Source organism: Genypterus blacodes, unplaced genomic scaffold (genome assembly GCF_046128005.1).
Source record: "Genypterus blacodes isolate CSIRO-AG114 ecotype Tasmania unplaced genomic scaffold, CSIRO-AGI_Gbla_v1 ptg000021l_1, whole genome shotgun sequence".
Taxonomy (NCBI): Eukaryota; Metazoa; Chordata; class Actinopteri; order Ophidiiformes; family Ophidiidae; genus Genypterus; species Genypterus blacodes.
Window position 1 is genome coordinate 7,413,389 of NW_027466834.1, and position 26,207 is coordinate 7,439,595.

Below are 26,207 nucleotides of genomic sequence, written 5' to 3' on the forward strand. Positions count from 1 at the left end.
TCCTGATAGTGAATTTAGTTTCAGAATACCAAAGCAACTTCAGACTCGACTCGAAATAAGCAGCCACACACAGGAACATCACATGTATCGTAATTTATCATATATTTAGAAATATAAAAGTGATTATAAAATGATCTTTAAGTACCATACAGAATGAGTCAAGAACGGCATTGTGCTTGTCAGTTATTACTGGATCCCTGTAGGAAAGATCCAGACAGCTGAAGACAGACAGAGTGAGGATGAGGAGGGTGGATGAAGGTGAAGTGGAACATTCTATAAGGTCACAGGCGTGGAAATCTGCAGCATCAATACAGTCGATTATTTTTGTTGTAATTCGCACCTAAAAACATGGTGGATGAAGAGAGTTTGGTTCCATGTTTGATCCTGGTCCTTGTTTCAATCGGACCACAAAAGAGAAATCATGGTTATAAATCTGTTATAGGAAGAAGTGCAGAGGTGCACATGTGAGGTTTCTACACACACACACACATCTTATATCAAACATCCACACAAATAATATACACACACACACACACGCTTATTCCATCCTAGGAACACTCCACCATATGCACACGCTCTCGCACACACACACACACACACACACACACACACACACAGGCATACACTACTGCTCAGTCAGGCTGAAGTCGTAGCAGAAGTTGTAGTTGCTGGGAGGTTTGGGCACAGGCGGCGCGTTGTCCGGGATGGGAACGTTCTCCAGGTCCAGGAGGCGGAGTTTGATCTCCATGGAGAGGAGGATCTCCAGCTCGCTGCGCATCGACTCGCTACTCATGTCGCGTCCCAGGAGCACGCTGAGTCCGTCGGTCCATAGGCAGAACTGACGGTGACAGAGAGAGTGCGGGACAATTAACGGGGAAAGAAACGCGAGGAAACACCGACACAAAGTCACACACACACTCAGGGACTTACGTCAGTTCTGGACGGGGCGATGAAGTTGAGGCTGTACTCTTCTACGTCATATGTGATGCTGAAGGCCAGGTCCAGCACCTCCTACAGTGAGGAGCACCACAGGAATCATTCTAACGTGTGTTAAATCCTGACATGACTGAACTCGTAAAAGAAGAGAAAGAAGTGCTGCTGACCTTTGTCTGTTTGCCTTTGTTCTCCTTCATGTGAGGACAATCTTTTCCCGTCAGCAAACCTTTGATATCGGCTATTGGAACTGAACAGACATGAAAAAAACCCCAGACAGTATTCAATACCTCTTTTCTTCATCACAGGTAAACACAGAGACACACACACACAGACACTCTTCCCTACTCACTCTTCTCTTGCAGTGTTTCAATGGCCGGGTTGTCTGAGTCGTCCTCCACGTCTCCATAGTGAAGCATTTTGTGATTAGGTGACAAGCGGCAGTACCATAGTTTATCTGTCAACAACAAGCCCATCATTAGACACACAGAGCACAGTCAAAGCTCGTGCTTGTGTGTGTTTGCATGTGCGTCTCACCTTGTCTACGTCGGCTGCTGATCTTCCTAAACAGAGTCCCATGACACAGCCTGTTGAGTCTCTGCTGGCGGATGAGCTCAAGCAGCTCCGGTTTCAGGCGTTCCTTGAGCTCACTGGAGAGAGAGACAGAATTGGGATGCAGATATGTCTGGTGGGATTCCATCATTCCACAATTTGTCAGCCAGATATTATCTATACATCTCCACGGTGACCAAGCCTAAGGTCGCTGCAGGAAAGAACTTCACCAGTAGAGTAAAGAGCTGAAATAAGGCCATAAGTATAATCTGATGCTTCTCACACACCCGCCACACGTCCACACACACACACAGCCCGCTGCTACTCACAGCACGGGCGGAGCGAGCGTCTCCTCCTGGTGCAGCCGCTCTGTTTGCCGCAGCTTGAGGATCTCGCTGTAGTTGAGAGCGTTGACCTTGTTCTTGAAGAGCTCCAAGGAGGTCGGCTTGCTGGATAACGTCCTGGTGATCTGCTCCCTCACCACCTGCATCACCTGGGGGAAGCAGAGGAGGATGGAGGGAGAGGTTACACACACACACACCACCAGGCGCAAATAGGAAAATTAACCGGACCACCTCCAGTGTTATTTTGGAGTGTGTGTAGCAGCAGAGGCGGGATAGTGATTTGATGAACTTGATGTTAAAACTACAACTCCCTCTTACACACACACACACACACCTTTTCAACACTTTTAGCATCTGCTGATTTAACTGCTGTGTTGTTAAATCAGCTTCTGCTACCCTGTGTGTGTGTGTGTGTGTGTGTGTGTGTGTGTGTGTGTTCTGCATGGCTTGATGGAGTGACTCTTACACAGAGGGACAGAGGGTGACCTTGGTCATCCTGAAACAACAGCTCAGGGCAGTTGGTCAATCTGTGTGTCCCATCTAAAGCCCCCCTCAGGAGCAATCAGGGCAAAGTCGTAAATTATGGGAAATCTATAGAAAAGCTTGAACGCTCCGCTGCCTCTAACCTGATTGCCCCTGTTCTCTCCTCTCTGTCACACACACACACTCTGTCAGAGCCCTTTTGACCTACATCACTCCTGTTCGCACCCAAACTGATAAACCGTGAATAATGAGTGACTCACACGTAACGCGACCTCAGCAGTGGAGCGATATAAGGAACTACAGTACAAAAGATCAACAAGAAGAAAGATCTCCTCCCAGAGGCGATCAGATAACAAAAACTGGTTTCCGTGAAGGGGTTCTAATACAAACAAACTGAGTGAGAGAGCTCGTCCATCTGTGTGGCTGTGGAGGAGCAGAAGGGGAAATGTAGACAGACCGTCATTCAATATTGTGTGAACAGGCAGTGACACAAAACAGCCAACTACAGTTTCACATTGTGACGCTCAGCTGAAGCCCCTGAGCCAAAATAACCTCACTGTCCAGCAACTCACACACACACACACACACACACACACACACACACACACACACACACACACACACACACACACACACACAAGCGTTATGTCACGGCAACTGTGATGTCACTTCATCATATGTTCTCGTTTCTTTAACTGAATCCATAGCAGGTACACTCAACTCATTAAACAATGTTCGATGAGGGAAGAACGCGAGAGCAATCTTACCTCCATCTTTCTCCATTCAAGTCCACCTACAAATGTTTAAAATGCCCGAATCTGAATTCCGCTCGTCATGGAGACTCAGAGGAATGGAATGACAGAGGGATGACAAGGAATGAAGAGGAGAGAGAGAGAGAGAGAGAGAGAGAGAGAGAGAGGTGACCGGAGAGGTGGAAGTGTTTTGTAAACAGACACCCTGATACTCCCACATATACCGACACACACACCCACGCGCACACACACACACACACTCTACTGTCCGGCCCCTCGCTGTCATTTAGCGAAGCCAGCCAATAGGAATGATGACTAGCAACTGTCTCTGTTCCCTAGAACCCTGTGGCATACTTTTGTGTGTGTGTGTGTGTGTGTGTGTGTGTGTGTATTCATGAACGAGTGCATTCAGCAGCCTCACAAACACAAACAGCACAAGAAACACATCAAAGTCAAGTGAGGCGCCAAACACCAATTTACCGGTTGGAGTCTAACACTTGACTGAACTTCAAAACGAACCGAATCCTCCTTCCTTCCGTCTCCACCCCTCCGCCCCCTCACATTGTCTCTAGAGGTCCTCTCTGTTGTTGTGTAATTACTGCTGATGCCCTGATGGCTTTGTTGTCCTTTCTTCCCGCTCCCTCTGTTTCTGCCGCCCACCACGCTTCCCTTTATCCACCTAATGCCTCTTTGTCCTTACCCCAAAGCACCCTGGGTAAAAAGGGGGCCATTGGTGAAAACAAAAGCCAGTCTGCTCGCCTGGCATTAAGGACACTGGCCTGTGCCCGAAAGGTCAAAAGGTCAACCCAGTTTTGTGACTACGGAGCGAGAGCTTTTGTCGATTGTACGGCTGTGCGACGCTGAAACGCAGCCCGGGACAAAAGCTGGAGCCGTCTCAATATTTCACACAGACGAGTTGGTGCTGCTTATGTCTAGACTCCAACTAGCTCCTTAGTACAAATACGACATTATGGTTGTAATGTTTGGGGAGGCAGGCCAGTGGTTGTTAGCATGAGAAAGGAGCCGTACAAAGTTGCCATGGTGCCGTTTCTGCACACAACATAAACCGACTATAAAACAAGTTTAAAAGGCTCTTAGTTAGGATGAGGTTTGTGTGTCAGGCCTCACTTCCTGTGATACACATGCCGTGTCTAAAGCTTACAGTTAGATGAAGGTAACAGATTTCTACCCGGCGCCCAAACTAAACTTCTTGCTAAATTCTAGGAGTTTATTTTTGTCTACAAATAGATCAAACATCCAAATGTCATGAGAATGTAACCAAAGTGGGAAGCAGACTATGTCCTTGATCCTGTCCTGGACTAAGCCCCGCCCCCACCCGTAGTCGCTGTGCCAGGCTACTGCACCTTGTCAAAGTCCTCCTGCGTGGCTCTCATCTCCTTCCAGGTCTTGTTGAGCAGCTGGATGCACACGCAGAAGAGCTCCTCTAATAGGCGATCCTGGCTGAAGAAGATGGGATGGTAGTCCGACCCGGTTTCTGAGGCTAAAGGCCGAAAAGAAAAGGGTGAAAGGGAAAGTTGTACGAAGAGATTTTCCGGGTTATGACGAATACTGGTGCACGGGAGAGTGAGGAGGTACGTACGAGGCTCCCCGATTCGAAGGATTTCACACAGGATGAGCGTGAGCTGGATGCTGCTCCTGGCAAACGGACACTCGTGTTTATCCTCCCTGCTGCTGTTCTCCAGGACAAACTGGTGCAGGGGGGAACAATAGCAAATGGAAGTTTAGCTGGACACAATCAAAGCCTCTATACCACAAATAACTCTCATTGATGTGTTGTGATGTCATTAAACTTGCTCACCCGACTGTACGCATCAGGATAGCGTGAGGCAAAATAAAACATAGTGTCCAGAGCTAGAAGTCCAGGCGGAGTCCGTACCAAGTCCTGACCAGGGTTACTATTGTTCTGAAAGGAAATATAGGCAACATATCACTCACAGTAATACAGACATGGGTCATATTGTTAAGGAAGAAATGAAAATGTAAACAATCTCCAGGTTAGATTTCGACGGCAGACACGTACAGAGAATCCGAGCTTCTTAAACTCCTTTGCGCAGAGCGAGCGTCGTCTCTCGTGGCTCAGACTGTTCTCACTCTCCGTCTCAAACGCCGCCTGACGCAAACCGTGGAGGATGTCTCTCTGATCCTGAAGAGGCAGACCAAAGAGGGGGATCATTTATATTTCTGATCCAAGACACTACTGTGTGACTGTGAGGGTGTGAGTGTAAGTGTTTTCTGGCAGAATGTGAACCAGATCCATTCCAAGCTATTATCATTTTTTCCGCCATAAAACAAATGTCGTTGAGGCTGCAGAGGTTTTCTCTCTTGCAGTGTTGTGCTCACCTGGCTGTAACAGTCCAGCGGCGTCCTCATACGAGGCTCCAGGTGATTCAAGGTGACCGACTGCAGCACATAGAGGTAGTGAGCCATCTCATCCCCGACCGAAGCAGAACTATGGATGATATTCTGCAAAAAAATTCAGAAAATGAACAAAATGTGATGATTTATTCACATTCACAAGTGTAAAACAGTGATGTTTCACAATTGAGACATTCATTTCAAAGACATTTGAACAATTTGGCTTGGGGCAGAAGTATTAAAGCAAATACGAACTGGGATGTTAATGTAAATAAGAAGAGTACTTACTTTATAAATGTACTGACGGAGATTCTTCTTTGTGAGGAAAGCAAACAGCTCCTGGAAAAGAAAGAACACAAGGAAGAGATGAACTATGAGTCAAACATTGCTGTGCTGAAGTGACACATGTCTACCATGGGGTGGCGATACACTGTTAGTAAAAAGGCTAGTGGGTGGGACGAGGGTTCCTCTGTGTGGGTATTCGACCTCTGAGGAAATCTACACTTGCTGGTACACGCATCTCCAACCCAACCTCCTTTTGTTGGAGACTGATTTCTCCTTGGATTGGACTGATAAGAAGGGAGGATTTGTTGACCTAAGATGAGGAATGAAGTGTGTGTGTGTGTGTGTGTGTGTGTGTGTGTGTGTGTGTGTGCGCGTGTGTGTGTGCGTGCGTGTGTGTGTGTGAGAGAGAGAGAGAGAGAGAGACAAAAGGGGGCAGCTGAAACAGTGTGTGAATAAAGAGACAGGGGGCTGAAAGACAGAACTGTTCCTTGAGAATGAGAGCAGGACAGTGACACACAGAGAGAGAGAGAGAGAGAGAGAGAGAGAGAGAGAGAGAGAGAGAGAGAGAGAGAGAGAGAGAGAGAGAGAGAGAGAGAGAGGAGAGAGAGAGAGAGAGAGAGAGAGAGAGAGAGGCTTTGTCTCACTGACTTGAGCTGAAAGAGACAGACAGACAGACAGATCGGGTCAAAGATGACTGAGAATTGATGTATGTATGTCCAGTATGGCCTCAACAACACACACCAGATGAGAAGAGGCCCATTTATCTACGTGGTGTATCGCAGAGAAAAGAAAAAAGAAGAGTGACGTTGCACCTGTCTGTCTGCATCTCCTGCCGTCTGTAGCAGGGCCATCAGCAGGGCCATGGCTTTAGTCTGGATCTGTTGGTTTGACCTGAAACATATCAATGAGGAAAAGGGAGTGTGTCAGACAAACTGTGTAGAGAGGTGTGTTTGGGTAGAAGAATTGTGTGAATATAAAGGATTATTGTCAGGTAAAGTCTTCAAATGGGGCCATCAGACACCCGGGTACTCCTGTTCTCATTACAAGGAAGTGAGTGGTAATATGTCTTCTTTCACTTCACTGAGGATCAGATAACGATATTTGGCTTTGGCTTCTTCCATTATTGGACACTTTGGACTCACACCTCCTGTATCCATACACATTAAACCGGTGAGGAATGCTAATGCAATGTGTAAATGCTGCCAGAATTCAGTTTGATTTTTAGAACAACAATTAATATTTTTCCATAAATGAGTACCTGCAGTAGGAATGTGGACAGCGACAGCCTACGCAAGTTCAGAGTTATTTTTAATGATATATGGAGCCTCTTTGACTCCCTAATGACTCACCTACAGAGATCCGGTCACAGAGTCAAGATTATGCAAAACGTTGCATGCACAGGGTTAACTGGATGTGAATTGCAGATAATGTATCAACATGCGGATATATCACAACACAATGAAACGTGTTGTTCTGTATTGCATGCAAACACAGCTCCATTCTTATACAGGACTCAGGCAGATTTCCCATCAGAAGGAGTTTGGAAGTAAAGTTCACCAGTGTGTGTTTCCGTCAGCTACTGGCCTACAGTGCCACCAAGAGTGTAGGGATGTTACCAACGGCACTGGAAATAACTTTAAACATACATCAAACAAGGCTTCATAGCTGGATTCACACTGCAACACGTTTAAAGCCGTCCTGGGCCCGGGTCACCTGAATGCACCATTCTTTTTTATTCTTTACATTTTGGCTTTTTGGTGGAGTGGGACGTGTAAAAGTGAGTGGAAATTATATGAGGAGGATTTGTGGAAGTGGAAGACGAAGTGGAAAGTACCACAAAACCAGTTTGCATCAACCTCTATCGCGTAACTTCTGTCGATACAGCAACTTTTCTCACCTCAGCCAAGCATAAAAAGTTTTACATAAAATTCAGAGAATTCACATTTACGTATTTCCATGCATATGCCAGAAACAGATGGATGGAAACCCCCTTATTATGAAAGGTTACAGCTTTCTGCCTGTCTTCAATCAGTTATTTTCCTTCATGTCAATTAAAATTCCATGTAAACATAAATGTAATGATTTAGATATGCATATTCAGTAAATATTCATCTGCAGTGATCCATGACTGTGTTTAGCCTACTTACACTTGAAGGTGAGCGATGAGCCGCTCCAGAGTGACTTCCTGGTTGACCTGCAGAAAGAGGCTGTGGCTGCTTAGCACCATGCTCTCCAGGATGTCCAGGGACACCTGCTGGATTGACGCATCAGCCACCTTTGCGTTAACAAAACTGGCAATCTGAAATTAGGGAAAAGGAGAGAGACAGAGGAAAACAACAATTAGTAAAAAGGTGATGAAGCAGAACAGATTGACAGACAGGCAGACAGATAGACAGAGCACCTTCTTGATGAAGACAGAAGAGAGGTTCTCCCAAGAGACAATACCATGATCCATCAGTTCCATGAAGCCTGTTAGTGTGTGGGTCATTATCATAGGAGTCCTGAAAGAAACACACACACACACACACACACAGAAACATATTATGGACACTGGCACACAAACTCTCGCCATCTTAAAGTGTTCTTAATACTTTTTTCATGTCCTGGGGTACTTGGGATTCAGGGAACTGCCACTGCTACAGGATGTGAACAAGACGGAATGATCAGAATTTAGCAACTAATGGATTTTAAAAAGGAACAAAAAGTAAAACTGAAAGAATAACGAGAAGTTCAAGGAAAATCGCCTATCTCTTTCGTCTTCCTCTTTCTACAGAATATATATAAATAAATATACTACGCCGCTCCTATTTGTGGCTGTTATCATATTCAGAAGGTTTGTTTTGTGTACAGGATATGCTGCTACATGTTCAGTGACAACATTAACTCTCATTATAGCTGATATCTGAAAAAACAACATTCCATAGGAGCCAAGCAACAAACTGCATGCGCAGACACACATAAACTGTCTTTACTGTTGTTTAACAAGAATATTATCTGAGGTCTAAAAAGGGTTACGCTTGCCTATTATTGTTTCAAAAAGTACTGACAAATTGATCTTTCATTTGCTTACTAAACACACATATGCAGTAAATCGTCACACTAGAGATGAGACACTAATGAGCAAATACGTATTTGGATTTTTGTACTAAATAAATGACTGAAACATTTAATTGATCATCAAAACTGTTGTTGATTCATTTTCAATCAATAACCATCACATATGCTTCACTCCTACTCTCACACACTGGAACTGAGGTTGTATTTACAGAGCAGTGGTTGTACTTAACACAAACGCACACACGCACGCACGCACACACACACACACACACACACACACACACACACACGCACACACACACACACACACACACACACACACACACACACACACACAGTACTAACTCGTTAGCGTCTTCTACAATCTTGACTAATAAGAGGTGTCCGTCCCGGCTGATGAACTCCTGAGCAAACGTCACATCTGTGGAAACACTGGCCAGCGTCTTCAGGGAGTCGCAGCGCACGCCGTTGTCTGAGCTCTGGATGCCTTTGTACAAGTCCTCAGCACAGCGGCCCTGCGTTCACATCGACAAACAAACAGTGAGCATGACGGTGACGGTGCCACTAGAACTAGTGGTTCTCAAACTTAAGTTTTGGCCGGAAATAATCTAAAAGCAAAAACGTGTTCTTCATGACGTTCCCGGCGCCCGCGCGCGCAAAACTGGTGCCGGGTTTAATATCGTACAGGATATAACAACCATGGTGGTTTCAGACAGTGGTCCCGGTGGCCGGAAATAATCTAATCTAAGAGAGACAGAGAGAGAGATGTTAGACTCACCGGTGCCCTGGTCAGACGCAGAATGCAACCGTTCTTAATGTCCAGGCGATTCTACATCACACAAACAAAGCAGAGGGGAAAATATTTTCAAGATGTTGCAAAACCCAAACACACAAACACACGCAGACTGCATAGTGGATGCAGTAAAACATACACTTAAATAATAATAACACATATTAAAAGAGATCGCAAGGCCACAAGGAAAGAAGATGTGGTAATACAGATACACTGCTTACAAGATCAGACACACAGATAAGCAGAGCGACACACACAGATACAACGTACACACGTACCAGATGAAGAGGAAAATGAGCAAGCAAGCAACAAGTGAAGAAAAACTCAAGATTTAACAGCACACACAGGCACACCCAGGCACACCCAGGCACACACACACACACACACACACACACACACACACACACACACAAGAAGAGTTTTCAGTCTGCACTCTCCTCCATCGGGGGGGGGGGGGGGGGGGGCAGCTGTCCAGAGTGACAGGACATATGGGGGAGGGATGGGGGCAGGGCGGCCACAGGATGTCTGCATGTTCTCCCTCCCTCAGTGTCAATAGGAAACACTACCTGCCTGCAACACATTAAACCCATGAGCGAGTAATCCGGTTTGGACGGGGGCCGAGGGCATTTTAACAAGCGTTACACTTTATTCATTTGTTTCTCTGCATCACAGTTTACACACACACGCACACACATACACACTGTGGTCAACAGATGAAAGCAGCAAACACTCTCAGGTCACTTGACACCAGGCAGCTGAGTGAAGCTCCAGCTGCTCCGTTCTCACTTTCCCTCTCTTCCTTTTCATGCTATCCCACACGTACACACACACACACACACACACACACACACACACACACACACACACACACACACACACACACACACACACACACACACACACACACACACACACACACACACACACACACACACAGTTTAATGGCATTAAGCGTGTGCATCATTTCCTCCTTCCACTGTGTGAAAGTGACTCAGGCCTCAGGCTTAATCACTTCAAGATGAGCGCCTAGATTAAGAGCTGCTGGAGGCAAAAGCTGATATTTATACGGAGGGGTGACTCACCGACTCAGTGATGTACGTCTGCACTCCGTCAGCGTACTGCAGAGCGTAGTTCTCTGGGCCCGGGAGGTTCCAGCTACACACACACACACACACACACAAGCAGAACAATACAAATATGAAAAACAATCTTAAAATACCTTCTGTCTGTCTGTCTGTCTGTCTGCCTCTGTCTACCCATCTCTGTCTCTCTCTCTTTCTGTCTGTCTCCGTCTATCCATCTCTCTGTCTGTCTGTCTGTCTCTCTCTCCGTCTGTCTCTGTCTATCCGTCTCTTTCTGTCAGTCTGTCCAACACACACACACACACACACACACACACCAGACAACAGACACAGACAGACAGACAGACAGACACACACACACACACACACACACACACACACACACACACACACACACACACACACACACACACAAACCATCAACTTACCCATCACAGACTTCCTTTATAACAGCAGAAAGAGGCTTTTTCTGCACAGAGACACAACAGAATGCGGTCAGACCACACCACATAGAAACACACACCTGACCATGTTGCTTGTGCAGCCATAACAACAGGACTTAAGCAGAGAGCCCTATTTTCTCGCGGCGTGAACACATACTTGTGTAATGACATGCTGTAAGCGGACGGCGGCTCCACAGTCGCTCTTTTTTGGCTGTAAACATTGTTTGCTGAGGGAAGGAAATCCTAGCGCTGCCCTACGCTTTCTCCTGCCACTGAACACGACTCTGCCAGTGCCCAGATGCTGTTCGGTGTGTATAGAAAAGCCAGACGACTTCCATGTCTGAGTCCCAGCTAGTCTGCTATTAGCGGTCAGCCCTGTGGTCGACCAATCAAATGTCCTCGGGTTGTGCGGTGCGCCCACTGGCTGCTCTGTTATTAGTGGTCACCGTGGAGGTCAACCAATCAGACGTTCCCCTGAATATAGCTGGGCCAATAGACTTATAGAATTTATACATTTTTATTACAATTATAAAGACAGGTCAGGGCTGCACTTTGGGTGTTTTTGGAGCCATTGCTGACACTACACTTAAGCTGGTATGAGCATGGTTGTTCTTTCGGGCTTTCCGCAGTCCGAGGGCAAATGTCAGTTGCAAAATAAAATGTCCAATATCCGCATGTTCACTCAGATGGTTATGTTTACTGAGCATTTTGTTTTACCGAGGCATGAACATTAACTCAGCAGGAAGTTCTGTGGTCGGCCCTCCAGCGAGCTGGGGGCCTGTGACACAAGTATGTTTACGATCTGGAACAGCTCCAAAATACAGAGTTTAGCATCAGACGTTTTATGCTGCTGTGGAAGGATAAACTCATACAGATCGTAACGTCTGAGCTCCTATTCATGCATGAACATCACTACCAGTTAGAAACTCAGTAAGTAGTAACAACCTTCTGTCAAAAACAATGAAAGGTGCAATTCCCTGCATACAGAAAGCGGGAATGTATGATCTGTGTGTGTGTGTGTGTGTACCTGGTCCAGTTGTATGAGCTGTGGATAGGCTCCAGGCATCTGGATCGCTATCTTCACTATGTCTTTCTGCTGAGGCATGTTGGCTCCTCTTCCTGCTCTCTGCCTGTAAGAGAGAAGGTCAAGTCAACAACGGAACGGCTGCTTCATCACAACACAACTGCCGACATATCATCACTTTTACTGGCTGTGCAATGGAGAATCTTTAGCGGTTAAATCTGCACAGTTGTGAGGCGAGTGAGCTGTTTTGTTCTTCAGTTTTTAGTTGTAAAGTTTTGTTTTCATTGATGTCTGCCTGTCGTTCTGTCAGCAGGGATTCAGATTTTGTTGCCAATATAAATCCAGAAGACTGTTGGGCCTGGTTGGAGGTATGTGGTCTCTGAGTGCCCTGTAATCTTAGAGCACAATAGGCTGTCACATTAAAACATCTCTCCCTGCTGATCATTCTACTGGAGCTCAAACACTCATTACAAACATTTCATGCCGCAGTGCCGATCTTTGTTCCTCTTTCAGTTGCACCGCCTATACAGAAGTGAACTCGCAACTCAACCCATTCTTTCACTTTTTGTTTCTCTCCATTTATCACTTTTCTAACATTTAAAACACTATCCTTCTCTTTCTCCCTCTCACACACACACACGTCACACACACACTTCCTCCTCGGCCTTCAGATAGCATTCCCAGAGGATACAGAAGAGGCTGTTGTTGTGCTTCCAACCCTCCCCCCCTTCCTTGTCCGTCTCTCTTTCTCTCCCTCTCGGCACATGGAAACAATGCAGTTGGATCTAAATTCTTCTCCGTGAGATCATGACGACTGAAAGGCGGCCGAGCTTGTGCCTGCCTGTGTATGGTATGATTAACACACCCCTGCCTGCACAATCTCTACGATACTCTGCATACTATCACTTCTCTTTCCTAAACAAAGTTCTCCCACTTATTGCCGGTTTCAAAGCATTAACCCTGTCAGAACAACCACAACAACGCCGCCGCCTTCTCACCTCGCTTGCCCCGAGGTTGCGTCTTCTCTGATAAAACGCCTTCAAAGCAAGACTAAAAGCTGAGATGAACCTTGCCCAGCAGGACAAAGGCAATTATAGATGTATTTAATAAGCAAGATCAAAAGGACTATTAACATGCACACAAGCGGGCAGTTAGGAGATGCCAACATGGTTACTGTATCTCATGTACCTCAGTCACGTCACTCCAACGGATACAAGGAGCAGTTTGCGGCTTTAATCTTACAGAGATTTGAGGGAATGTAGCTTTGTTGCAGGGCAGCTTATGAGTCAGTAAATTCAAGGCCTAATTCCAGGTAATGGAATGAAATGTGTGTAATAACAGCAGCTGTCTTCGTGCTTCATCTGTGTTCCTGTCTGAGGACTATAATTAAGACTTAACATGAAAAAGATCGGACTTATTGATGTCTCTCTAGCTGAAACCAAGTCTACTTGTTGCTTTATGAGAACGCTGCAGGAGGAAATGCCTTTTCTCTCTCAGGTATGAAACGACAGCAGAGTGTACAGAGTGAAATGTGAGAAGACAGAAGCTGCAAACATGTTCTGTGTGAGAGAACAGGCAGTGTGTTTGGCTTCTTGGCAGGAAAACTGGGATTTGGTTGGGGAAAAAGTCCAACTTACAGCTGTAGTCTGTAATTGTAATGTATACATGTACAGTGATCATCTGATAATACTTTGTGGTGGTAACGACAGGTGCTTTCACAGAATATTAACTTGAGCCTAAAAGATAAACAATACAGTGAATCAGTATTGATGTATGTGTTGATCACATTCATTCATCAGTGGTAGCAGCCAAACCTTTTATGTCTTATTATGTTTAGATGTGTAGCTCTAAATATGTGAGTAAACTAGAGCAAATACTCCTTTGTTACACTGGTACCTGGGTACAAGTGGAATATTTAGAGCATCCATGTTTTGAGCGTGTAGCTTGCACTGTAATTAATACTGTGTAACATAGCCTTGGTTACAGCATAGAGTTAGTGTCACACATCCATTGTGTGTCCAGTAAGTGCAAAGTACATTGTGGATGGAACAGAGCCCGGTAAAGCAGAGGCACTAAAGCGGAAAGGAGACACAAATTTTTCTCAATCACGCAATCAAGCAACACTTCTCTAAACCACTCTAAATGCTGTTGCCCATCATTGATTTCACACAGCAGACACACAAGTTGAGGGGAAAAAGTCCACTTGCTTCCGCCCTGGTGTGTGTGTCTGCCTACAGGGTAGTAACACTGATAGCTTGGTATCAGCACGTGATTGACGACAATCCCCATGAGTGTGATGTGTGTGCTCGCCTCTCTGCAGCACTGGGCCAAAGTAACCTGAACAGAGCCGACCGGCCTTCCGTGTTGGAAATATTATAAGAATATTATTCTTCCTGCGCTCACTTGTATAAGAGAAAATCTACTTTATTACTACTGAAGGGAAGGAGAGCATGTTGTTTGTTCGATCCTTTCCCCCCCCCCCACCCTAATAAACAAATGTGTGTATTAAGGTAAAGTTTGCTGCCCACTGCCATATTTGATCTAAGCACGTTCGTTGTGTTTCATGTAACATATTGTACTTCTGTCGACTTCCAGAAAGCTATTTACCAAAGTCAGAGAGCTCAAATGCTTCAGCTGAGTGTTTTCCTGGGCAGATGATGAAGCTCAACACCTAAACGTTCATGGCCTGTCTGTACACGCGGCAAGCTTTGTGACCACTGGATACCACTCCTGTCCAGACCGTCTCAGAGGCCACAGAACCGAGCACAGGACAGCTAACTGCTCACTTACTATAACTGATATAATACACTTCTATACATAACTGTTCAAAGTGTTGTACTGTCTTCCAGCCAAAGCAAGCGTGCAAGGTAAACACTTTTAGCAACTAAACTTATCTGTTGCATTTCCGCATACAAACTAACGAGTCTCAGCAGAAACTATGCTGATGCGTTTAGGTGTTTCCTTTTCTTATCTCAGCCACAAGCCGAGGGTGGGGTGGTTCCTCTCAATATCCAACTGCAGGTAAGCGTTCATGTGAGCGTGTCAGTGTGTGTACCTGCCTGTGCCTGTTGTAAAAATCCCGAATTAAGAGGAAGCTGAAACAGCAACATCTGCATGTGTCTGCTTTTGAGATGAAGCCAAAGCGTTACAAGTCTACACCTAAATGACTCCAGCAAAAAGCATTAACAATTTAATATCTATTTATTACATTGTGTGGGTTATTAGATTGATATTTTAAATGAGAAAAACCACAACTGACTCATGATCTTCTACAGCCATTCGTTAATGTGTTCTTTAACTATGACGCTCTAAATGAGGTAGTAGTGACTGTAAACTTCAAGTTATTACATAACAGTGGGACACACACACACACACACTAGTACACTATTATGTGAATTTCTTGGAGCTGAATCAGCTTCGAATCTAGTTTTTACTTGAGGGCTAAAACAATGAATTTATTAAACAATCTATTCATGTATTCAGTAGCTGCCAATGCCACTCAATCTACTGTTAAAGAATGAATGAGAAATGACATAAATGTGGTGTTGTGACAGTTATAGGTTAACAAATTATTCATATAAATGTAAACATTGCTGTGTTAACACATTCTTTTGGTCGGTCACAGTTGTCAGTCATTCTCAGACATTAGTAGCAGACAACATATTACTTTAAAATTTATGTTTCTCTCTGTGCGTGTGTGTGTGCTTCTATCAGCAGTTTGCTTCATTAGGTGTCTATGCTCCCAGAAGACCACAAGCACACCCAGACCTTTGTGAACCAGCAGACTCCCAAGTGTGTTTGAGACCCCCTATGCTGACACCCCCCTCCCAAGTGTGTGTGTGTGTGCAGAGGGGGAAGCTCTCAGCTGCCTCAAATTCCTACCTGACAGGGAGCCACACACACAGACAGAGAGAGAGAGAGAGAGAGAGAGAGAGAGAGAGAGAGAGAGAGAGAGAGAGAGAGATTTTTACGTGACGTTTATGAAAATAACTCAAAAAAACTAAGAAAACAACAATGGATTTGTTGATTATTTCGTCATTGTCGTTAATCATGTAAAACAAGCTGATTTGTCGGTTCCATTTTTTTCAAATAGGAGGACATGTTGCCTTCCTTACTTACTCCCATAGTACTTTTTAATTGTTGTCATGACAAAATAAAAAATAAGGACATCACTAACAGTAATGGATCGTATGATCATAATGGTTTACTGTGCATTAATATGTAGGTCACCATAGCTACAATTAAGTATGAAAGACGATTTAATAGTGCATTACTATTGTTCTGTTTTTATTAAGATTAATTAAACAGAGCCTTCTGTTTGGTCATCTCTTTCCCATAAAGAGTGAAAAGCCAGTGCAAACTTAAGGTATGTATGTGCTGCTGCAATGACCAACAACTCAGAGTAAACTGTGATTTAAAGAATAAACTCCATGCATGAGTGAAAAGAAGGTAAACCCACAAACACAACTAATTCCAAAGCCTGAACAGATCGCAGCACAGATTGGAGAAACAGAAGTGAGATTCAACTGCAAAGCTTCTAACTCTTTTATTGCGTCTTACCTGGTTGAAAAGAAGTCGAGGGCTACTGTCCTGCACAAACCGGAGCGAGAAACATTTGCAGCCGTCTATTTCTTCCACCGGTAAAGCTAATTCCGTCCCGAGAAAGAGTTTAACCTATAGACACATTTAAACTTAACCGAACAAGAGATGAAACTTCTTGCCTCAAGTTTTCATGAACGATTAGTTGACATAAAAGTTCCGGGTTGGCTGGAGTTGTTCACTCACCGCGAAATAGTGGAACGCCGCTCACCCAACGATTTGTGTCAAGACTCATTAACTAAGATGAAGTATATCCGGTTAAGATTGCCAAAATAAAGACTTTAGCACTAACATGAACATTACGTTTGAAAGAACGATTCATGGTGAATGAACGACTGATTTTTATCTCACAGCATTAAAGTGTCTTCATATAAATTAATGTGCGTTTTTGCTTTTAACATAACGCAAATGATTCTATATTCAGTGACAACAGTAAATTACCCTGAGTGCTTTTGTTTTGAAGAGAAATAAAAATAATTTCTGGGAATACTCTTGTTAACTAGATGAGTTTTGTTCTCCTCCAATTTTCCAAGAAGTTGAACTCGGAGTTCCGGGTCGTGTATTGTTGGTCACAGCCGCCCCCTGTCGTTCCTTCTGATTTCTTATTATTATTTACCATTACATTTCTTATTATTTCTTCTTTCCTGGAAATGACTAAATCAGCAAAGGTTTAATGAATTAAGATATTGTAATTCTGTAAAATGTATGTACAGGCAAAAACCATCAGCATCTTCTCTAAGCTGTCTGTTCTTTAGGTTGTCTGAAATATGTTGAGAGTTCTAGTAAACAGTATTGAATTACAATAGATATGTGGATATTTTCTGCGCCTAATTTGCTTAAAGTATGCTTAACTAACATTATTTTTTAGCTCCAATGCACAGGCTGCCTATATGCTCAATCTTGTACGATTCGGATGAACACTGTACAAAATAAGAATAATTGTTAAGTTCACTGCATCACATTTGTACAGAATTAAATGAAATCAGGAAGTTAAGCAAACCAGACAATACGAAAAGAATACAAAAGTGTTTATTTTGATTCAATTGATGAACTACAGCTTAGCAACAGTGAGCCTGTTAAAAACAATCTGAAGGTTTGAGTCTCAGACACAAACACCAATTCCCCATGTACAGATACGATGCATTCCACCTTGTATTGTTGACTTCCCTGGCATTGCTGGTATTGCAGGATTAAAACAAACTTGTAACACTGTCCAAAAACAACGACTGGCTACAATCATTGAGTGGATGAGAAGCAACCAGTCTGTCTACAGTGCCACAATGAGAGCGGCTGCTTTGCTAGAGCAGATTTTGTGGATAGAGTCCTTATACTTGTGAAGTGAAGCCCCAAATTAGTACAAACAATATCATCATAATATATCTAGCATGTATAAAAAAATAAATGCTATTCTATACAAGCAGTAGAGAGATATACACAGTACATACATACATACATACATACATATACACGACATCATCCAGGAAGGGAATTAACAAAAAGGGATATTACAGAACTAAGCAACAATTCTTTAGCGTAAAGTCTAATAATGTGGGCAATCGGTTTTTGACAGTCAGACTTTAACACATCCTGAGTTGCAACTCCACTGTCCACCGCAGAGTGAAACCTCTCAATTTAGAAGGGTAGGCAGCATTTCACTGTGACAGATGGGACATATGGAACAGTGAGAACCATTCAATAGGGATCTGTGCCGAATACACGCTGATGAACAAGTGACGTGACACGGCGATTATATTCACCAAAGCCATAAAAATACATACATGCCATTTTACGCACAACTTATTTCAATAAAATGGTGTTCATATACATTTATCTGAGACATGAGTCGTCGCACCCCAACATTGATTTGGGAGAGGAAAAATTCAAAATTACAGAACACATACACACTTTTGATATGAAGGCAGATGCAGTTGTATCAAAAAAAAAAACAGAGCAAATTTAAATCTGCAAGGCAAAAAGTCCAGCGGCTATTTCAAAGTGTAAAGAATTTCTTTTGATCTAAGGGTTTATAGGAACATGTTGATTTAGTTTTATTTGTTTTCAATTGTATTAATATTTGGTCCTTGGCTCTTAAGTAAATATACTTTAACATCACAATCCTGCTCCTTCATCATCATCAAAACCTGAAGCTTTGACGAACGCACATTCCCATAACTACCTTGCAAATGAGCTGAAGAGAAAAGATTTTTAAAAAACACCTCCGTCCTTTTGTTTTGAGCCTGGTACCTTTGTTTTTTTTGTTGCAAACTATTGCTCTGTTTATATTACAAGTGTAGTTCATTGTTACACCATTGTCTTGACTGCTGGTACTACAAAATATATATTCTCTATGTACATGAGGACAGCTCATCCTAAACCAGCTGCGTTTAGACAAAGTGAAGCTGACGAGTAAGAAATGTGTGAGCAGATGCTGTTCTCCATTACGACTGCTCTGTGTCTCGACCTGATAGGAAAAGGTTTCCCCGTATTTCCTGAAGAATTCTGACTCAGGTTAAGGGTGGTGAAAACCGGCACACGCTCCCTCACTCTCTCTCTCTCTCTCACACACACACACACACACACGCATGCAGGCGTACTTACCTACAAGTACACGGGGAAGCTGATAAACATCATCATCCACCAGAATCCAAAAATATAATTATTATTCAGCTGTTTTGTCTCAACTTTGTTTCTTTAGAAAAAAGCAGTAGGTAAAATGTGTTTGTTCTTGCCTGTGTGTTCATCACAGGGCTGCACGTCGAGCTGCTGGCTGACTGAGCTCAGCTTGAGCTCGGTCGGAGCAGAGGTGTCCGTGAAAGCAGATCAGATCACGCTTAGCTTCTTTGCACCTCTTCTTCCACTTGGAGAAAAGGTCGGTTAGATTAACATATTTGGGCAACTGCTCCCCCCAACTCGGACAACAACCTCAGGGGTCAGAGGTTGAGAATGGGGACGTCAAAGAGATCACACAGGCCTTCTGTCTCATCCAGGTTGTAAATATAGTCATGGTCGCTGGGAGGAGGAGACAGACGCAGGAGAGGCGAGAACACTGGAGAAAGAAAGAGAGATGGGAAACAAAGAGAAGCATAAGTAAAAAGTATAAATGCTGCACCTGACGCACTCAAGAGCCTTTTTATCTGAACTCGTCTGCCCCTCCATCGGTGTGCTTTTAAAGAAACTCACCTTCTGATGACATCAAATCCTCCAACAGATCACTGCTCATGATCTCTGTTATAGAGGGAAAAGAATGGAAACTGTCAGACTGCAAGTATACTGAAGACAGTGTGACAGTTGAATACTGTAAATACACAGAGAAAAAAATACTCGGTTTGTGTCCAGCTGTGTACCTTTTGTAGGATCAAACATGTCAGAGAGTTCTTTGGGAAAGTCCAGCACTAGAGGGAAATCACAGCAAACACACGAGTTATACAGTCACATACTTCAAATCCAAATAGAACTCCAAATAGTGGAAAATGAGCCAAATGAAATATCACACTAAAATTTGAAGTCAAATATTAGCAATTCCCTGAAAACTACAGTCCATTTCTACATGTTTTCAATGATGCTTTTCAAAAAGTGTGGATGTCAAATAGCCCGGAAACACACAACACTCACATTCAGAGGGATCCGACTTAATTGGCTCAAACACTGCAGATGCGGCTGCAGATCCATCCAACGAGGCGGACGACTGAAGTTGCTGAGGAGCCAATGGTGTTGTAGCGGGCGTGTCTATGGTTGGGCTGAGTGGCGTATTGCTTGTCACTTCTACAAACAAAGCAAGTGTGAAACAAAGGCAAACACAATTATGATACTTGGACTCTGTATCATAAATTAGTGCATGACAAATGGTCATAAAATAAAACTGTAGAATACAAGCTATCAATCATCGCGGCTTTGTCCTACCTGTTAACGAGACTGTCTGCTTGTTTGCACTAACGGATGTGGCAAGACCGGGTTTGGTGGAAGCTGCTTTGGAGGCCTGGAGGAGGGGAATTAGATAGAAAAATTAAAGAAAACAACAAGAAATCAAGGGCGTCGTGGTACTGCATTTCAGAAACACTGAATACATCATTGTTCAATCAGTCACTGTTTAGAATCCTTTCTCTGTGATAGTTTTCATACAAAAGAAAATGGAGTAACCAGTCTTTTCCTGTAAACAGATCTGATACATTAAGAGCTCTAATCATCTAAAAGCTTGAATCTTTAGAGACCTGTGTAGCATTGGTGGGTGGATGGGAGGTAGGCGTTGGTGCCGGCAGGTTCTGAAGGACATCGTCTGGAGGAGGGACTGGCAGAACCACTGGAGAGGCACTGGATGGGTCCTTATTGACCAGCAACACATCAATGGGGCCCAGTGAACTCTTCAGACGGATCTGGTATTTCCTCTGTCCATTGAGGACCTGGAGACACACAAATACCAAATCTTAGCTGTGAGACAAAATGACAACTTGTGCATAAGTGTACAAACATCACACACACACAACTTACAGCTTCTGGTATGGGCACCTCAAGCTGGGTGCCGATGGGAGCACGAATTGCTAGGAGTGTGTCACCTTAGGGAAGAACAGACAGGTGATTAATGATGGACATAAGTTGAGTGAGAGAGAACAAATGGAAATAGAAAAAATTACCTTGAAAAGCTCCACAGAGATCTTCATGTTTTACATACGCCATAGTATGACTGTGTTAAGGGTCCAACCAACAAGGCAGAGTCACTAAATGGTTAGTCAACTACAGAGTGGCTGTTAACCTTGGGAATTCATTGACTCAGAGCTAAAGCCTGAACACACTCATGCAATGGGAGCCACTAGATGTGTATTTCAGTGCCTCTATCTTACACCCTTTCATCAAAATACTAGGCAAACACACTCATACAGACACACAGACAGCAATGCAGTGCAGGGCAGGATATGGGCTGTTGTTTGAGTCATCTGTGACGTTCTTGATGCTCTGTTGGACCCAGACTCTCTGCTGGTCCAGCTCGTGTTCCCTGAGAGCCAGATCATCTAGTTCAGCTTTCAGATCTATCAGCTTATCGGCTATTTCCCTGGTGTTACAGCCTGGACCCACACCTCTGAAAAACACAGACACAGATACATGATCACACACACACTTGCACACACAGCACATTTACATGTACACCATTCACTGAGCCATGGGTTTCTCTATATTCTTGAAAAACTCATCTACAATATGAGCATAACGTAGGCCTGTTACTTGGATACCAACTATAAGATGCTCAGAGGTTAGACAAGTCAGATATAACTCAGAATTGGTTTACTTTAGAAACTTTTAAACTCTAAACTTATCTTTCATGATATTCACACAGTGCTTCTTTACACCAACTGTCTTCACATTGTAGTAGAGTCAAACAGCCATTTTGTTCGTCTGTATTCACTGTATATGCAAACTGTGTGGATCACTGGCCAAGTGTGAAATAACAAATATAGAGTACAAAGCTAACTGTTGTGTGCCTTCAGGTCAGTCAGCTGTCTAGTGTTGCAATCCTGATCTGTGTGAGGCACAGCATCAGAGAGTCACACACTAAAGAGTTAGAAGCCGCATGAATTCACTGCACAAAATTATTTTACAACCAAGTATGTTAACATTATCCTCAGCAAGAACAACAACAGGGGGCGCAGCAGCAAACATGCTTCCCTATGGATTTGTCATAGCTTATGTACAAGCTGCTTACACAAACCAAATGAGAACTTGATGTACAGTAAACACACAGTCAAGTCTGTCACACGCACTGAGTCACACATACATTGTCAAATACACTTTGTGTAGACAGAAACGATATCTGTGATATCTAAAATTAAGCAAGCGGTCTTCAGGTCAAGCTTCTCAGCAAGTTCCCCACAGCTATACAGTGGACATAGAACATGTGGTTGGGATTGGACCAATCACTGTCTGGGCACATAATCAGTATAAATGAATTAGGAACAGCCTATTAGCTATCTGTATGTAATTACTTGTGTCTAATGAAGGCCATATGGAGAAGGACAAAATTAACATTAACAGGGTCACACTGCAGGAGACACACACACACACCTCAAAACCTAAAGAATACTTTTGGGGGGTTTTAGTTAACAAACCTAAACAAATATTATATTTAGTTATATTCACAAAGGCATGTATACTCACTTCCACTGGATACTGTTCTTTGACTTCTTCTCTATCAATCCAATTCCTTCCAGCACATTGGTGATGTCGTAGATGCGCCGCTTCTGTCGCACGGCGAGGGTGTCTGCTGCCTGAACGACCGCAGAAAAGCCATATGAAACACACAGAAGAGTTGAACAAAATCAATAACAATACATCGCCTAGATATATAAGAAATGAGTGGAGTCTGCCTTATCTGCCCCCACAGAACAGTTAGTGAACAAACTCTTGTTAGTCCATCTTGGTATGTCATCCTAGCCTAACATATTTGAGAGGAACCAAGTCATGATAAGCATATGGTTGGTTCTGATAGGCCAGCATCAGGCCCTGTGGTTGCACTCTGCAATGGAAGCAAAGACTGCTAAATGAAACTACTAAACCATACGACTGTTATTACTTTTTAGTTACAAAACACAAAAATTCATTATTCACTCATACAAGCCACAATTCTAAGAGTTTACTTTCAGACTAAGAGGTGACATGCAAATGAAATCGATCAACAATTCATGTTTTGTTTAATATCATGATTTGAAATGACCAGATCCTGCATTACAAATTTAATCCCACCTTGGGAGCAGTGGCTCAGTGGGTAGTGCATCCGCTTTGAAATCGGAGGGTCGCCGGTTCGAGCCCCTGTCGAGGTGCCCCTGAGCAAGGCACCGAAACCTTAATTGCTCCCCCCTCTGCGAAGGGTGGTGATGAAATGTAATGTAAGTCGCTTTGGATAAAAGCGTATGCCAAATGATCGTAATGTAATGTAATGTAATCCCAATTCAACAGAGGAACGGTTGCCACTAATTGAACATATGGTGAGAGGTGTGATAGTCACTGAATAGGTTCTCTTCTTTTGTAGAAAGAAGTGAAAATGAAAGTGATCGAGAGATATATGCATATCTCAATTCCACCAAAACGTAGAATGAGTGTCATTTTGGACACTGCTAAATCATTTATTAGCTTGATCAATACTTATACATTATCGATCAAGCTATTAAACATCTTTCGGCATATTGCTGGAGTGTGAGCGCAATCGAAAAGGTCGTTTAAGTTACATGATATGTCTGTTAAACCTTGCGAAGAACATGAATATCGTGAAGTGACAAGGGACATTATTAGTCTTCAATATACCTGATCATGAAGACGTTTTGTCGTTAGCTCAGAAGAGGACGACAAAAGCTGACCCACTTTTAACTTTGTATTTGAAGGGGGGGCACAGTCTGAAAAAGTTCACAAAGGCTCTAAGTGTTCGGTTTATGTTACTGGTCTTTGAGAAATGTGGCTTAACGTGATAAAAAACGAAGGAGTAGAGGATTAAGTGCCGCCTGGTTTCTAAACTACAACGCCGTAACAGGTAGCGCCCATTCAAATTAGCCGGATACAGAGCTAACTTATGCTAAGCTATCGAGCAGTGCTAGCAGAAGAGCGTTTAACCCAACGACAGCGGCAGGCTCAAACTGACATGTGCTAGCTAACAACAAAGACTCCGCTCTGCGTACTCACGGCTTTCAGATCGAGCACTCCGTCCTTCGCCTCTTGCAGTAAAGTCACGAACTTGGTAGTGAGCAGTCCCAGGCTCTTTTCGTGCCTGCTCGGGGTCTGTGGCTGCAGCGAGTCCCCCACAGCTCCCAGTTCGCCCCTGTTACTGGCCGACTCCAGCTCCATCATCACTCGGGACCAACTCCGTACTTCCCTCTGCCTCCCCGACCAAACCCAGCCAGTGAGCCCCAGGAAAGCACGTCCCACTGCAGATTAACGGGAGGTCGGGGCAGCGTGTGGCGGGTAGCAGAAGTTTAATGAGCTAGTCCGACCCGGTTTGCTCCAAATTGTCCCGGTAAGGCGACATGGAAGGGCCCAATCCCACAATTCAATGAGCGAGCACTCGGTGGAGAGGAGAGCCGTTGGCCACGCGAGGTATGATGGGACGGTTTGGTTGGCGGAGGGAGCGTCGTTAACACTCACACCCTTTCAAAAGCGTAGAAACAACAACCGCACGAAATTATTTTAACGTTTGATAGATGGATTGCATCACATTCAAAGATACATTTAATGGTCACTTTGTTCAAGATTTGTTTTATTTTTACGTCCTCAAAAACGTTCAGTCTTGGGAATTAAGTTAAGGAAGCCGACACTTTTACATGAGCCCTAATGTACTCAAACTTGAAGAAACACGAACGCACGCATGCGTACACTCCCTCTCTCTCGCACAGACACTCTCTCTCTCTTTCTCTCTGACATTCAAACTAGACGTTAAAACGTAACTTATTAAAATACGTCCTCATTGTTTCTTTTGAAGTATTTATGGGGCGAATGGTTTACAGCTGTGACCTCAGATAACCCAAACGCCCAGTTGTAGGTGCCGAAAACTGTACAACACACACAGTCAACATACGTTATTATGCTATCGTTATACTATCATATTTCAGAGTATCATAAATGTGTAGCATAACACTTCTATGCATGTTTATTGAAAGTTAATTTCACAGTCCCGTTGTCTGTGATGAGTAGCAAGTGTCAAAGTTTGTTGGTGTATTATATTATTGTATTTTAAACGTCAAAACACATGCCACTATGTTTGAGATCTTTGAGTTTGAGATTGTTAATTATATTGGCGCATAGCATTTTAATTGTATAATACAGGAAAAAGAGACATAATCAAATGTCCTTTGGAGCATTTATTGTTGTGGTCTAATTGTTGGGCCAACAATTATACAATTAAATAAATACTGATATTTTGATTGTAATGCTTATGGGGGTGGAGGGGTATACATCTATATACCTGCACTGTACAATAACACATGCTTATTCATCTCAAATAACAACAACAGTTCACAAAAGTGTATTTTATAAAAGTCATTGGAACTTATGATACAATGAAATCTGTTTCAAGAGAAACTAGCACCAACAATTATAGAATTGAAATGTTCAGTCTGTGATCCAAATATTTAAATGGAGGTCACTCCAACATGAAAAATGGATTTTGTACCACTTTCAACCTTTCAAACAAGTCTGTCATTACAACAAAAAGTTTGTATTTGTTGTCCTTGTACGTATGCTATTGATAGACAATATTGCAACTAACGACAAAATCAGATGTTTTGTTATTACATTGAAAATACTCAATGAGAAAAAAAATATTTTAAAAACATCGACTCCTTTTGGCTTTCAGTCACATATCACCACTGTATTTACCATTTCCGGCCAGCAGGGGGTGCACTGCAAAAGCACACATTTGTTGTAAATTCAATATTAGTTTCGACAGGAATGATTCACGACTCTTTAAAGCACCTATGAAGATCTATCAAAAATATATACATGCTTTCAACTG

The 26,207-nt window shown here is 43.4% G+C and overlaps 2 protein-coding genes across 3 annotated transcripts; both read right to left on the reverse strand.

The window, feature by feature from the left end:
• Positions 1-78: 78 nt before the first annotated feature.
• elmo3 (engulfment and cell motility 3) lies at positions 79-16,945 on the reverse strand. Of its 2 annotated transcripts, XM_076142097.1 has the most exons (21): positions 16,685-16,945; positions 12,128-12,230; positions 11,086-11,126; positions 10,658-10,730; positions 9,561-9,611; positions 9,128-9,297; positions 8,127-8,226; positions 7,873-8,024; positions 6,538-6,616; positions 5,729-5,779; positions 5,426-5,548; positions 5,106-5,228; positions 4,884-4,988; positions 4,665-4,773; positions 4,429-4,565; positions 1,815-1,978; positions 1,471-1,583; positions 1,286-1,390; positions 1,104-1,183; positions 931-1,011; positions 79-838 (listed from the first exon to the last, which is right to left on the reverse strand). In XM_076142097.1, exons 2-21 carry the CDS (start codon positions 12,203-12,205, stop codon positions 626-628), a joined length of 2,148 nt encoding a protein of 715 aa, XP_075998212.1. In that variant the 5' UTR covers positions 12,206-12,230; positions 16,685-16,945; the 3' UTR covers positions 79-625. The 2 variants fall into 2 exon arrangements, with proteins under 2 accessions (XP_075998212.1, XP_075998213.1); XM_076142098.1 differs by lacking the exons at positions 4,429-4,565; positions 4,665-4,773; positions 4,884-4,988; ... (10 more) ...; positions 12,128-12,230; positions 16,685-16,945 and adding an exon at positions 3,080-4,396.
• Positions 16,946-17,734: 789 nt separating this feature from the next.
• Positions 17,735-24,795, reverse strand: e2f4 (E2F transcription factor 4). Its single transcript, XM_076142436.1, has 11 exons — positions 24,383-24,795; positions 22,868-22,977; positions 21,633-21,794; positions 21,352-21,395; positions 21,209-21,273; positions 20,932-21,120; positions 20,624-20,699; positions 20,336-20,485; positions 20,068-20,115; positions 19,904-19,948; positions 17,735-19,769 (listed from the first exon to the last, which is right to left on the reverse strand). The coding sequence occupies exons 1-11, from the start codon at positions 24,545-24,547 to the stop codon at positions 19,654-19,656; spliced, it is 1,170 nt and encodes a 389-aa protein (XP_075998551.1). The 5' UTR covers positions 24,548-24,795; the 3' UTR covers positions 17,735-19,653.
• Positions 24,796-26,207: the final 1,412 nt, after the last annotated feature.

What these genes read in the sequence shown, in the direction of transcription:
- e2f4 (XM_076142436.1), bottom strand. Translation starts at nt 24,547, where the DNA reads ATGATGGAGCTGGAGTCGGCCAGTAACAGGGGCGAACTGGGAGCTGTG. An exon ending in AAGAACAGTATCCAGTGGAA is followed by an intron (nt 21,795 to 22,867) that starts GTGAGTATACAT and finishes TGTGTTTTTCAG; the next exon opens with AGGTGTGGGTCCAGGCTGTA. An exon ending in GCAGACAGTCTCGTTAACAG is followed by an intron (nt 20,486 to 20,623) that starts GTAGGACAAAGC and finishes CTTTGTTTGTAG; the next exon opens with AAGTGACAAGCAATACGCCA.
- elmo3 (XM_076142097.1), bottom strand. Translation starts at nt 12,205, where the DNA reads ATGCCTCAGCAGAAAGACATAGTGAAGATAGCGATCCAGATGCCTGGA. An exon ending in ACGCTCGCTCCGCCCGTGCT is followed by an intron (nt 1,584 to 1,814) that starts GTGAGTAGCAGC and finishes CTCTCTCTCCAG; the next exon opens with TGAGCTCAAGGAACGCCTGA. An exon ending in CAGCAGCCGACGTAGACAAG is followed by an intron (nt 1,391 to 1,470) that starts GTGAGACGCACA and finishes TGTTGTTGACAG; the next exon opens with ATAAACTATGGTACTGCCGC.